Below are 14,562 nucleotides of genomic sequence, written 5' to 3'. Positions count from 1 at the left end.
CACGACAGGAGCGGAGGAAGACGGAGCTGTGGAAAAGCTGTGAATGTGAGAAAAAGCTGCCTCACAACAGAGCCTGTTACTATTCAACAGCCACAAAAGGAGGAAGAGCCCTGAAACCCGCCTGGGCTGAGGCTACAGTCGAGAGAGAGCACCATCCTAATTCCTAATTAGCTCGCTGCTTTATAATTTAATTCCCTAATTGGTGGAGGCGGCACTCAGGGCCCGTGGCAGGAGATGATGGAGCTGCAGCTCCCCAGCGCTGGCGCAGCTCCAGGCTGTGCTGGGAAGCAGAGTGCCCTCACATCCAGCTCGTCCAGGGAGCTCTGCCTTGCTCTTACCTCAGGGTTAAGCCCTTACAGAAAGGTTTTGGGTGGCAGCCTTGGCAATGTCTGCAAATCCTTCCTAAAATCCTACAACCCTTGAGTCCCAGATCACATCAGCACCTTGCTGTCAGCCCTCCTGGCTGGAAACGGCACCAGCCCTGCCCAGGCTGCACTGCCACTGCCACCAGGGTTGGGCTGGGCTGGGCTGGGCATCCCAGGTCCCTGTTCTCACTCTGGAGCAGGTGCTGTCTTGGTGCTGTGCTGGTCCTGGCCTGGTGCAAGGCATGAGGAAGCTTTTTCCCGCTGCTGAGCCATGGCTTGGACTCCACGGACAACCAGGCCACAGCTGTGGCAGCTGTTTCTGAGCACTTTCTAAGCCCAGGACCACACTGAGGGATGAGCATTTGGCTCCAGCTGTGCTCACTGGGCACTGGAAACCTCGTAGGCTCCTCAGTCAAGAACACCTGAGCATTACTGCAACAGGGCTGTGTGAGCCCAGGCTGCACCGGAACCAGGGAGTTCACACGGGACCATCTTAATTCCACTGAAAGTGTTCCAATTCCTCCTGTAATTCTGCAGCTCTCTGGGTCACAGAGCTTCACCTGTTTATGGTGCAATCACTGAATTATCCAGGTGATCCACACAGCCCTGGTGGCTCTGCTTTCCCAAGCTGGGGGCAGCTGGAGGAGCAGCAGGAGTGGGGCTGTGACAGCAGGGTGGGCTGCACACCCAGCTGGGATGGAGAGGGATGGGATGTCTCCAGGGTGTGGGGCCCTGCACAGATCATCCAGCTTGGTCCCACATCTTGAAACGACTCTGGGTGAGGCAGCATTTTTGGTTTTGATGGGGTACCTAATTCTCTTTAAAAAAACCCAGTCTGGCAACATTATCCTGGCTGCTTGATGCAAGTTTGGTGTTTTGTGGCTTCTAGTAAATCAAACAACTCTGGTAGGTTTTCTCTCTGGCACCAGGGTGCCACAGAGCTCAGTGCAAGTTGTGTCCCAATTCCTCCCTGCACTCTGCCTTGGGCACAGCGAGGAAATCTGCCTCTGACCTCGATCAGAACCCAGCCAGCCCCATCCCTTACAAGCTATTTCTGCGCTGTCTCCACCCATGGCAGCGTTCCCAGTGCTGATCATTTCACTTGCACAAGGTGCAGCTCAGCCCTGCTGCTCTGGAAATCCAGCCAGGGAATATATTCCTGAACTGTGGATGAAGGGGCTGGGAGCTGCTGGATGCTGATTTCCAGCGAGCCATGGGTGCAGCCTCACACCAGCACTTTCTGTTGGGGTTCTCATGGTCGGAGACACCTCTGGGGGTGTTTGTCCAGCTCCAGGCACAGCGGGGCTGGAATTGCGGCTGGGAATGATGCACATCAGAGGATTAGGATAAGGACTGAGCTGAGAGCTCTGTGCACTCGAGCTGCAGCAGCCAGACCTGGAGCAAACTGGGTCACAGGAACCTTCTTAGGTCCAAAGCTCTGAGGTGTTGGTGTGACACGGCCTGAGATCTGGCAGGAGGTGGATTTTGGGGTGTGATTCCATAATCACACAGCTGATGGAAGATAAGGAATATCTGATGTCCGGATATTCTTCCTGATAAGACCCCAACACTGTTACATGTGAACAACACAATAAACAATGTTTGCAGGAACAGATCTGATTTTTAAAGATATGTAGCATTTTTCATTAATTGCCCTTATTTCTCCAGCTCATTTTTATTGTTGGGCAGAAAACAAGGGATTGGTGTAGTGGGCACAGCCCAGGGAGTGGGAGGAGACGGAGAGATAGTGACATGCACCGTAGTGATTTAACATGAAATACTCTGATTGCAAGCAGTCTCTGGAGGTTTGTGCCTCATTGATGAATATCATGCATGAAGCGTAGCTTCTCGTGCTACCCACATTTTTCTCTTCCAGGTCTGGTGATTGGGAGCCTGAGTCACAGCAAATATGCTGAGTTACAGCACATTTCCCCAGAAAAAAAATCCCTAAAAAAACCCCAGCCAAATGCCAGGCATGTTTATCAAGGCAAGTGTGTCAAATGCACGGGATGCTCAGACAATGCAGGCTCAGAGGATTAACAGCCCTTAATCCTCCCTCAGTGCAGTAATGCCCGGCAGATCAGACACGGACACATCCACCAGGAGCAGTGGGTGCACTCACAAACAGCCCTCCCCATCAAAACACCCCTGAGCCGTGCGCCTTTGGGAACAGGACGGGCAGCAACTCACCTGGAGGACCAAACGGGACCCGCCTGCTTCTTCGGCTTGGCCATCTGCTTCTGGTACTCCATCCATCCACTCACCAGCTCGTGCAGGATCATCACGTAGAGAAGGAAAATGAGAATCCTGGGATCCATCCGTGGCACCTCGGGGTCTGCCTCATTGGGTACGGGTGACATTTGCTCGGGGACAGCCGGGGGGGAGCCGCTGCTGCTGGCAGGGCTCCGGGAAGCCGCAGGGATGCAAAGGTTTTGCTGCGGCTGGAGAGCCGGCTGGGCTCTGTGCAGAGCGAATGAGCGCTGGGGAAATGCCCCGGGGGGATCAGAGCCCGGTGCCTCCGGCGTGGAGCAGCACAAACACAGCTCCGGGAGGGCTGGGTCACACCTTCGGGGGCTCCAGCCCTGTGTCCCCCCTGTCGCTCATGGCTTTGTCTGCGTCGCTCCGCAGCCGGGAGCTGCCCACACTCGGATGCAGGAGCAGCCGCCCCTCTCGGGTGGAGGGGAGAGTTGGCTGCCGTGCCTGAGCAGCGGCACAGGCAGAGAGCACTGTCTGGCTGCGAGGAATAAATTAAACCCCCAGTCAATCACTGGGGATTCTCCGAGCTGGCTCTTCCCAGAGCCTCAGGATTTGGGGCTGCACCGAGCCCGTCCTGTTTAGCAGTGTTACTCTTTTGCAGCTGAGAAATTTTTTCTCCTGCTCAGTTTTCTCTCCCTCTTATTTTGTTTTCCTCGCTATTATCCCTTACCTGAATCTTCAGCTGCTGTTTCCCCAGTGTGAGGCTCTGACAGGCTCCTGATGTGCAGGAAAGCTGCAGCCACAGCATCCAGGCTTCCCAAACCACGGCTCCTCTCCCAGCCCCTCAACTTCTTTCTGCTCAGAGTGGAGGCTCCTGCTCACCTGAGATCTGGTTGTGCCCCCAGAACACAGAATCCCAGACTGGTTTGGGTTGGAAGGGACCTTAAAGCCCATCCCGTTCCACCCCTGCCATGGGCAGGGACGCCTCCCACTGTCCCAGGTTGCTCCAAGCCCTGTCCAGTCTGGCCTTGGACACTTCCAGAGGTCCAGGGGCAGCCCCAGCTGCTCTGGGCACCCTGTGCCAGTATCTGAACACCCTGAGATCCCCTCAGCCTCTCCCTCTTTTCCTCTACGGACACAGTGCAATACTTGTGCCTGGAATTTCGAGCAGGATAAAAGCATAAGCCAGTCCTGCTAAGACACTTGTATGAACTAAACAAAAAAATGCCCTCTCAAGAATTGTTTTTAAGACCATCTTCCTCAAAATTTGTGTTACTCCAATGCAATCTTTCCATAAGTGAAATAATAAGCCCTCAATAACTAATTAGGATCATCCAGAACTAAACCTGTGCCCAACAGCAGAAAAGGGGGCCCAGAGGAGGGGCAAACCCAGGGACCCCCAGGGATCCTCCATCCCACAGCTCCTACACAGGGAGAGCTGGGCTTGGGGTTCCAGACGCTGGGCAGTGCAATTGAGGTGTGGCAAACACATCACAACCCTCCCACAAGAAACTCACCACGGGAAGCTGCTCCTCACCTGACCCAGCTCACCTCACCCACCTGAGGTCAGAGGTTTCTCAGAAACTTTTCCCTTGGGTGTGTAAGTGCAGACAGGTGTGCAGTAGCCAGGGCTTCGATAATTTCCTATTAAGTAGCATTTCAATGTGCATTAGGGAATGCTAATTCCATGACAGATCTGCATGTGAAATAAACCCATCAATGCCCCACACAAACGTGCACCTCCAAGTGCTGTGTGACTTTCTTCAGCCAACTCATGACAAGCCCAGAAGTGCTGAGTAACTCTAAATCGGGAGGAGAAGAGCTCGTGGAGGGGAGTGAGCAAGTGAATGAAAGCAGCCAGGACTGGAGGTGTTCTAGCAGCTCTGAAAATGGGAATATCTGAGGTTCTCCATGAAAGGATAGTGGAGCTGTTCCCACGGCAACGGAGAGAGTTGCCAGGCTGCGCGTGATGGGTTCTAATGTATGGTACGAGTCAGACGTGGTGAGGGGTTGGAGACCAAGGACAACACTGATGTTTTATACAAATGCAATTTTTGATGAGTAAACCCAACGTGACTCCTTTGTTCCAGGAGGGAGCAGCTTTTCCCACAGAGAGAGACGTTACCAGGGTAGGAGCAGCGGAATAACTCCCAACAGCTCACTCAGATCTGTTAGACATGCTCCAACATCTGAACAAAAGTAATAATTAACGCTAGATAAGGTAGGAAAGCCAACAGCTCGTGAGCTGAGAGCATGGCAGCTGACTCCCAAACTGTGACTAGTCACGAGCAGCAAGTTCTTTGACAAATGACTCAAAAATATTTAGATTTTAGAGTGATTAAAGCCCAATTTAGGAGGGCAGGGTGGGAGCTGGTGGTGCTGCTGAGGGGCCCCTGTGGTGGCCATGGGGTACAGGGGGTACAGCAGTGGGGAGCCCTGGGATGTTGGTGTTTCCCCTCTGCCCCCCAGCCTGAAGGCAGATTTAGATGGGAGATTGGGAAGGAATTGTTCCCTGGGAGGGTGGGCAGGCCCTGGCACAGGGTGCCCAGAGCAGCTGGGGCTGCCCCTGGATCCCTGGCAGTGCCCAAGGCCAGGCTGGACAATGCGGCTTGGAGCAGCCTGGGACAGTGGGAGGTGTCCCTGCCCATGGCAGGGGTGGATGAGATGAGCTTTAAGGTTCCTTTTAACCCAAACCAGTCTGGGATTCTGTGGTTCCACAACTTCAGCCCAAGGGCATGGCCTCGTTCTCCTGGAGAAGTTTGGTGGGAGCAGAAGCACCTGTGAGGATCCTTCACGTGTCCAAACACTGTCAGTAGAGCCCAGCAGCTGTCTGCAAACTCACTGTGGATTCCTAAGAGCTGGGAGCAATTAACAGCTGGGCTCTTGCCCTGTTTGATAAGCATCAGTACCCGAGATAAGCCAATAAAATGTGTGTACAAGGTTAGTGATAACACAGGTACCAAACAGAGCTCACCTGCAGGCCAGAGCCTTGATCTGCTCCTCCAGTACTCCACTGCTCTGCAAATGGCTTTAATTGAGAGCCAGCACTCCTCAGAGACACCCTGGCCCTGCTGCTGCTGCTTTCAGACAACCCCACAGAGAAGACAAGCAGGTGGAACCTGGGTAGAGACTGTGGGAAAGGAGAAAAGCTCCCCAACCCAAAGTGAGAGGGGAGCAGGACCTGGGGTGATGTCAGAGAGCCTGGAACTCAGGCAGGCTCTGAAGAGCAGGGAATGAAAAGCAGACTTTGGGACACAGAGCAGTCTGCTCCAGTTTTGGTGGGGCACAAACCCACGCAGAGGAGAAGCAGACACAGAAGGGACACAGCCGAGCTCCGGAGCTATGACAGCATCTCATTCCTAAGCAGCAGCAAGGGCAGGTTTGAAATTCCTTTGTAAAACCAGGGTGGACATGAGGCCACGCTCCTTTGTCCAAGGCTGAGTCCAGCTGACTGGGTTGGAATTAAAACCCAGAATAACTGAGTAGTCAGCAGCCCTTCACTCCTTGCAAGCCCGGCTGCTGCAGCATTCCCGTTGTTTGGGCTGTGTATTGTTGGAGCAGAGGCCCTGAGGAGCAGGACTATGTCCCTGTGCTCCCCAGGGCCTGTTTTCCTCACTTTGGGTGTCAATCTAAGCCTCTGCACTGCTGAAGAGATTCTAATAAACAGAGGTGGGAGGTGCCAGTTAATATTTCTATTCATTGCAGCCCTGTAACACCAACGATCACCTTCCTTCAGGCTCCTGGGAAGCATCCATCATTCCATTCCTCCACTTGGAACGTGGTGTGACTGACTAACAAACGGGAAAACCCACCTTCCTAGGGCTCACCACTGACCCAGAACTCCCACAACCCCCAAGGTGCATCACAAAAAGGCAGCAATAACTGTTTTCTTACAGTAAATCAGGGTTGACCTAAACCTTGCTGCAATTTTTGGCTTTTTAGAAGGAGCTCCTGAGCTTCACTGCAAAGACAGTGATCTGCATTTCCCTTTTGGGGCCCAAAGGCTGCAGGATCCCTCCAGCTACCAGGGTAGACAAGTTCTGGAAACATCAAACCTCCCACACACGGGTCAAACTGAAAGATCAGGACAAGGCAGCTCTTGCAAGAGGCCACGAGGTCACAGCCCAAAATTCCTGAGGCACCCAGAAGGTCCAGTGACCCCCCAGGCACAGTCAGGCCACAAACACCTGCAAGTGCAAGTCCCTCTGCTTAGCCACAGCACTGGCCAAGGTGGATTGGAGGTCCTGGTGTCTCCAAATGCCCCAAGCAGGGCCCTGTTGGTTGCAGCGCTGTTTCCTGCATCACCACAGCCCATGAATGTTGTCCTGCTGGGTGTAGGTGAGATGGAAAACAGATTCCTTTCCTTGCCCTTTAGCTGCTCTTCAAGGAACCACCTGTAAAAATCCCCCTGCAATTATGTGATTACTCAGTAGAGATTGAGCAGAGACCACGGTGCTGGTTTGGAGAACGTGGGCTGGGAACAAACCTGGCTGTGACCCACTGGATCAGAGGTTTCGTTGTTGTTGCAGCCCAGGCTTCGTTTCACAAGTCACTGATGACACCTTGAACAATGTGGGAGCTCAGGGGAATTCACCACTGCAGCCACAGCCTCTCTTTCCTCTCTCAGCACACCAGGGCTCCCTTCCTTCACTCAGGAGTCAAACAGATCTGGAGGCAGAGAGGAGAGTGGACATAAACTGCTGGAGCAGCTCTCAGCCTTCACAGCAGACAGGAAAGTGGAGCTTCAGAGTTAAAAACAACAAGGGGCATTGCAGAATCTGTCAGCTCCTTCCACAGGCTCAAACGAGTCGATAATTAACAAAAGAAAGAACAGATGCTATGAGACACATTTCTTCTGAGGGTAATTTACTTGCTTCTACCTACAACCGTGCCTGGAAAAGTGGTAATATGAAAGTGTTGTTCTTAATCATTGGGTTGCTTTGTATCAGATTGGTAATGATTCATCACCAGGATTTTGTGCACATTTCACCCCTTCTTTATTCTGTTAACCCTCATCAGGCAACTCAGCTTTGGCACATTTTTCCCCCTGAGGGGAAAAAAAATAATATTAAAACTACAATAACAAGTGTCTCCTGAGTCTTGGACTGGTTTTTTATGGCAATGGCACAAGAACCAGCACGGTTTAGTCTGGCTCAAGCTGGATGTCTGGTTACAGGAATTACCACAGAAATATCTGAGGGTGGGCAGGCCCTGGCACAGGGTGCCCAGAGCAGCTGGGGCTGCCCCTGGATCCCTGGCAGTGCCCAAGGCCAGGCTGGACATTGGGGCTTGGAGCAGCCTGGGACAGTGGGAGGTGTCCCTGCCCCTGGCAGGGAGTGGATGGGATGAGCTTTAAGGTCCCTTCCAACCCAAACCCTGCTGATTCTTTCTCACTTCCTTGCCATAGAATGACCTTCACAGAAGTTGCTGAAGAAGGAAAGACCCCGATTCTCACTCCTGGGCTGCTGTCTCTGTCACAGGCAGATGTGAGGCTGTGGTCTACCAGTGATGTTTTCCCTTTCCCCAGGCCCTGCTGATGAGGAGAAGCAGAGCACAGACTCACCCCAGGGTAGCTCTGCCAGCCCAGGTGAGGCACCTTTGCCCCTTGTGCAATTGTTTTGCAAGAAAAGGAAGCAGGTTTCACTGCCTCCAGTTGCTCAGCACTGTCCTTCTCCTCAAACTCCGCTGGCAGGTCCAGCTGGCCAAAACCCACAAACACAGATGGTTCAGCTGCTTTTGGGAAGTTCTCCTACCAGCTGGACTGACCTCGTTATCTTTAGTGTGGTCTCCATGTGTTGCTGGATTCTCCTCAATTTGCTGATGGTCCTTCTTGCACCACAGAGGGCAGGAACAGGGAAGGGACTTGGGAAAGAGCAGGGAATGCAGAGGATGTCCATGAACTGGAGCAACCATAGCGCAGCAACCCTGTCTGAAGTGTCCTCAGCACTGAGTGACCCTGGGTGGAGCTGCCCTCGATCCATGCTTTACACCCACCTGAAGCTCTGAGAAGCTGATCTGCCCCTTGTTTTTAATGCTGAGCCTGGCTCTGGTGGAAGGGGAGTGCTGGCAAGGACACCCAGAGCACGCCTGGGGTTCAGAGCCATGAGGAAGGAGCTCAGTCCTTGTTAACAAAATGGTCTGGGGGGGAAATGGTGAGAAACCCAAGTGGAGAGAGCAGGGAGGTCCCAGCAGGATCTATTAGAGAAGGTTAGAAACGCTTCCTCATCCTGCAAAACTGCTCCAGCAAGACACCTATCCACGGACACGGCTGTAGGGACAGAGACTTCTCAGTCACTGAGAGACTTCTCACTGCTGTACAAAAGGGAGCATAGAGCAGCAGCCGTGTGTCACCCATCAAAACTGGAATAAAGGCTGGAGACTGGATGTTTCGTGTTCTCTGTCTCTGCCTCTGGAGAGGCTCAGAGCACCCAGGCCCAGGCTGTGGCACAGCCCTGCCCCACACAGCCCTGCTGCTGGGCACCTCCAAGCACACCTCCCGAGACAGCTGAGACAGCCCCAGCCTGAGGAGAGCTCAAACAGCATTCAGAGCAGGCAGAAACCCCTTTATATGCACCTACAGGCAAAATCGGGATATTCTCTACCCTCACATGGCTGAATTATGCTGAAAAAGGAATTAAATATCTAAGAAAAAAATTATCTCTATCTCAGCTGAAACCAGGACAGGAATTAACAAGATTTTTCATGTCACTTCATTTACTGGCCTAGATGCAACACTTCCAAAGTTGAAGACAGACATTCATCCCAAGGAGCTGGATAAGGGGATCTTCTGCAGAGAAAGTCACAAACCAAATCCCCCACCACACCCAACTCACCAGAATTAACCCAAAGGCAACTGCAAAACCTGAATCTTGCAGCAACTCAGCCAGAAAAGTCTCCTGGAGAGGGATAACTCAGTTTTCTGCTGTGCAGCATCTGCTCCAGCCTTTGTCAGACACTCCTTTCAATGTCCATCTTCCCTCCAGCCACCTGCACCACATCCCATTCATTGTTCCCATTTTCCAGTGGGTCTAGTGCCCACAGCACCAAGAACAGGGTGTTCTGCCAAGGAGCAGATGCTTTGGAGCATTCAGAAGTGTGAGGATGCCTGACAATGCCTTCAGCTGTCCAGTCCCCACCTCTTGTTGCCCTGTAAGTCACAGCCTAACGGAGCCTGAGGCTCTGAGTTCCTCTGATCCCTCAGGAAAGCCCACGGATTGCTCCAGATAATTTGAACTCTTTGTAAAAGTTCTCTCCGCAGTCAGGCACAGCAGGTTTGGAGAGAACACACGGTTTGTTCGTGTCCCAGGGATCACACCCCTGCTGCAAAGACAAGCTGTCACCTCTAAGCGTAAGCAGGGAGCGATTCCTGCTCCCAGTCCGGGACGATCTCGGGGCACGCAGGGCTGCACCACCCTCTAGTGCACACCCACAGCAGTGCCTGTGCTCGCAGCGTCCCCGCCGGGCACTGTGCTGAAAGACTGGGAAAAAATTCCCTTACCCAGCCCGGCTGAACCTCCCCCGGCGCTGTGCCGGCACCAGCCCCGGCACCAGCAGCTGCGGGAGCACAAGGGAGAGAACCCCTCTGAGTGGGAACCCCGGAGCAGAACCAAGGGGTGTCCTGGCCCTGGCACAGGGAAAAGCCACGGTCCAGCACCCCAGACCCTGCACATCCAGCACCCTGCACCCCACACCCCTGCATCCCTGGAATCCCAGACCCTGCACATCCAGCACCCTGCACCCCACACACCTGCATCCCTGGAATCCCAGACCCTGCACATCCAGCACCCTGCACCCCACACCCCTGCATCCCTGGAATCCCAGACCCTGCACATCCAGCACCCTGCACATCCAGCACCCTGAACCCCAGCACCCTGCATCCCTGGAATCCCAGACCCTGCACATCCAGCACCCTGCACCCCACACCCCTGCATCCCTGGAATCCCAGACCCTGCACATCCAGCACCCTGCACCCCACACCCCTGCATCCCTGGAATCCCAGACCCTGCACATCCAGCACCCTGCACATCCAGCACCCTGAACCCCAGCACCCTGCATCCCTGGAATCCCAGACCCTGCACATCCAGCACCCTGCACATCCAGCACCCTGCATCCCTGGAATCCCAGACCCTGCACCCCGCTGCAGCCAGCTCAGCTCCTGCCATGCACATGCACAGCAGGAGTCTAATTCCTGGCACAGGAGTGAAACCTTTCTCAGCTCACAACATGGAAGCAGAAGATTTTCACTACTAAAGCTGTTTTCTGGAAATTGTCTTCTCTTCTCATGCCCTTGAGCAGCAGCAGCAGGCCAGGAGAGCATGGACTGGCAGCTACCCCCTCTCAGCTGCCCGGCTCTCCCCTCCTCAGCCAAACTTGCCACCAGCCCGTTCATATTCTGGGATTCAGTTTCTTCACGGATGTAAAAAACTGGGAATAATCACCACTGTGTGTGTCAGTTCTGCAGGTACAGGCTGAAACACCAGAGGCCTTTCTACCAAGCAGTAAAAAAAATAAAACATCCTGGATTATAAGTTCCTGCTGCAGGAGAGCACCATGACAGCCTTGGGATAAGGGGAACCTAAAGCCACCAAGAGAATCCCCAAAACAATCCCAAAATAATCTCCAAGTCTGAGCAGAGCATGGGCCTGAGCAGGTTCATTGCCAAGGTTTGGCAGCAGCGTGGGATGTTATTTTGTCTAAGTTACCAGGATAGTTTAAACATTTTTAAACCAAAACTTTGCAAGAAAGACCCAACTGTTACACCCAGGTCCTGTTTCCAACAAATCCAGTCAGAACTGCTGAGAGGCTCCCAAAAGCAACCCTGACCCCGGGAGCTGCAGTGGAGACAAGGGGCACAAAGAACTGTGGGCTACAGGGCAGTGCACCTGTGTCAGACACAAACCTACCCCACCTTTCCTGCTCTCCCACAGGGTATCACAGGAGAAATAAAGCACCAAGGCAATGAAGAGAGGGGAGTCACTGCCCTCACACAGCGTTTCTGAGCTCAGGAGGAAGAAAACCACACAGAGAGGGAGGGAGCAGCACTGCAGAGGGAGTTCCAACTCTACTCAACTACCATGTTTGTTTGGTTTGTTTGGACACAGCTTCAGGAACCAGAAAAGTCTCCTGAGCATGACTTGGCACTCCGAGTGCTCAAGTCCCAGGAAAACAAGGGCTGATGAGTGGTGAAGAAAAGGGAGAAGGTTCAGGCTGGGTATCAGGACAAGGTTCTTCCCCCAGAGGGTGGTCAGGCACTGAACAGGCCCCTGCACACTCCAGCTGAGGCAGCAGCAAAAGCAGAACTGGAACAGAAACAGCGACACAAGTGAGCCATGAAGAACAGGCCTTGCAGCCTGGAGAAGCTTTGGGGAGACCCAACTGCAGCCTTCCAGTGCCTGAAGGGAACCTGCAAGGAAGATGGAGAGAGACTCTTCACAAGGGCCTGGAGTGAGAGGACACAGGGAATGGCTTCCCACTGCCAGAGGGCAGGGACAGATGGGATATTGGGATATTGCACCCCAGCACCCTGTACCCCACACCCCTGGATGCCTGGAATCCCAGACCCTGCACATCCAGCACCCTGCACAGGCTGCTCAGGCTATGTTCACTACCACGCTTCCCTGGGAGGGTGGGCAGGCCCTGGCACAGGGTGCCCAGAGCAGCTGGGGCTGCCCCTGGATCCCTGGCAGTGCCCAAGGCCAGGCTGGACATTGGGGCTTGGAGCAGCCTGGGACAGTGGGAGGTGTCCCTGCCATGGCAGGGGTGGCACTGGGTGATCTTTAAGATCCCTTCCAACCCAGGTCATTTCCATGATTCTGTTCTTTCAAAAACTGTATTTCACTCCACCTACACTCAACCCCTGCTGTCACTGAGGGACATCGCAGTCTTGTTCTTTGAGCTGTAACCAGCTCCAGGACTCACTTCAAGCTACTCCTTTGGAGAAAAGTGGGGAGAAAAGGAGAGAGACTGCCTCAATTTCTGGCTCTCTTTGTGAAAGCCCATCTGAGAAGAGGCTGCTGACTGCTGCTTGGGCTGGTGGCAGCAGTGAACGCCTCTGACTAGTGCAGCTCATCTTACCATGTGCCACGAGAGCTGGAACCTTGAACAGGAACTGGTTTCAGTGGAGCTCATCTCCTCTGACTCTTTCCTCCTCTTGAGCATCTTCTCTAAAGACCTCAAGGGGCAGATCAAGGCCAAAGAAAGCTACACTCAGCCTCAGGAGCCCACACCACCTGCTCAACCACAGCAGGGCTCCACTGAGCAGAGTTTAAATTAAACACAGGATGCCAAGCTTAAAAATATGCATTTTCCTTTTTTTAAAAAAAAATGTACAGTCAGATTTGAAGTGGATCTACAAGAAGACACTCAGCTATCTTTAAGAAAAGTAAACCTTGCAATGCACTGCACACAGTTTTCTAACCAACAAGAGCCAGTGAGTTGGGTGAACTGCAGCGTTTCCTGAAGGAGCTTCAGTGGCTTTTTGTTTCCACCACGTGAGCAGAGACACTCAGAAGGCAGCACAGGCTCAGTTCCTCTCCTCTCAGTCCTGCCCTGCAGCCAGAGCTCAGCGTGAGGCTGGAGTGGGCACGGTGGGCAGGGGCAGCTCCATGGAGGGAGTCTCAGTCACTTCAGCTGGGCTGGGCTTGGGGAGCTCCAGTTTCTCACCGAGTTGGTTGTAAAGCTCCTTCACAGCTTCCCCACTCTGCAGAATGAGAATCAGGGAGGGGAAACAGCAGAGTCACACTCCATTCCAGCCAGAACACCAAGTGTGCCTTCACCCCGTGTGTTCAACACAAACCAGCACAGAAAGAGGGAGCCATGAGGGAATTAGGCCACAGCTTGGTACAGCTGGAAAGCAGAGCTCGTGCTCCATTAAACAAAGTCTGCAAAGGCAGCTGCTTTCATTTGCAATCAGTTTTCCCTTTCTCCTGCTTCCCTTCCTACCTGCTTGGTGGGCTCCAAAGCCTTCTGGAGAGACTCTAGTTTGGTTGGGGCCACTTTGTGATGCAGATGGAGCAGCAGCCTGAGCACGTGTCTGTGCACATTCTCCTTCCTGCAAGAGCCATTTGAAAACAGAGTAACCAAGACACACAAACACCACCTTGTAACAAGAAAGCAACAGCACCAGAATAATTCACCCCACCACAGACTTTGCTACAGATTTCCAAAACCCCTGAGAATTGTAGCTTCTGTAAGGGGCTAACTTAGTGTAAGCACTAACACTGCCTTAGACCTTCAAGGATACGAGGAATTGTTCAACAGGAGTGGATTACCTGCACAACCATGAGGAGGGAGGGGGAGATTTCAAGCACAGAGTGTGTGGAGGAAGCAGCAGCACATGCTGCTATGCCCCAGCAGCAATTTCAGTGGCTTTGGGAGAAGCTTTCTACATGCTGGTCTGCAGGCCAGCAGCTAAAGCACAGTGCCTGACCAGAGGTAACAAGAGATTTTTGTGTGCAGATGATATTGCAAAGAGCTGAAGTTAACTCTACATATCCAGAGCTACTGCAAAGCCTGAAGGATATTCTCCTCTGCAACTCCAACTTAGGGATAATGAATTACAGTTTAGATAATCATTCACAGTCAAGACATAACCATTTTGCTGATAAAAACTTCATCCCAAAACATAAACCTTTCCTTAAAGGGAAACAGCATCAGGATAATATTTCCACTGCCTGTGAAGAATTTGGTGAACTATTAAACCATTGCTCAAAGCAGTAAAACCTCAGTCAGGCATTCTGTAAACTGCCTCTCTCCCAGTGAGAAAAATCTGCTTTACCTGGAGCAGGCAGTGAGGAAGAAGCCATCAAAGAGACTGGTGCAGAACTCCTCAAGTGCAAACTCATCACTGAGCAGGGTGAGGTTACCAGTGAGCAGATGCAGGAAAATGTCACTGAAGGCCAAGTCACTGAATGTCTCAACTAGAAAACACAGAAAGGAAAGAAACAGAGACTGACAAGGATGTGCCAAAAGCTGTCCACACAGCTCCTGCTGCAAACCCTGC

General features: G+C 52.8%; 1 protein-coding gene and 1 long non-coding RNA gene across 2 annotated transcripts in view; both read right to left on the bottom strand.

Moving 5' to 3' along the window:
- Positions 1-3,329, bottom strand: part of LOC108448182 — a 6,158-nt gene extending 2,829 nt beyond the window's left edge. The window contains exon 1 of the long non-coding RNA XR_001863976.1: positions 2,556-3,329. This is a non-coding gene — a long non-coding RNA (uncharacterized LOC108448182). The remainder of the gene's footprint in view (positions 1-2,555) is intronic.
- A 9,521-nt stretch (positions 3,330-12,850) lies between these two features.
- Positions 12,851-14,562, bottom strand: part of NELFB (negative elongation factor complex member B) — a 10,496-nt gene continuing 8,784 nt past the window's right edge. The window contains exons 11-13 of the mRNA XM_008638317.2: positions 14,338-14,479; positions 13,503-13,611; positions 12,851-13,260 (exon numbers count right to left, since the gene is read on the bottom strand). Coding sequence (XP_008636539.1) covers positions 13,123-13,260; positions 13,503-13,611; positions 14,338-14,479 — 389 coding nt within the window. The 3' untranslated portion in view covers positions 12,851-13,122. The remainder of the gene's footprint in view (positions 13,261-13,502; positions 13,612-14,337; positions 14,480-14,562) is intronic.

Source organism: Corvus brachyrhynchos, unplaced genomic scaffold, assembly GCF_000691975.1.
Source record: "Corvus brachyrhynchos isolate BGI_N302 unplaced genomic scaffold, ASM69197v1 scaffold305, whole genome shotgun sequence".
Taxonomy (NCBI): Eukaryota; Metazoa; Chordata; class Aves; order Passeriformes; family Corvidae; genus Corvus; species Corvus brachyrhynchos.
This window is presented reverse-complemented; position numbering and strand designations above follow the sequence as displayed.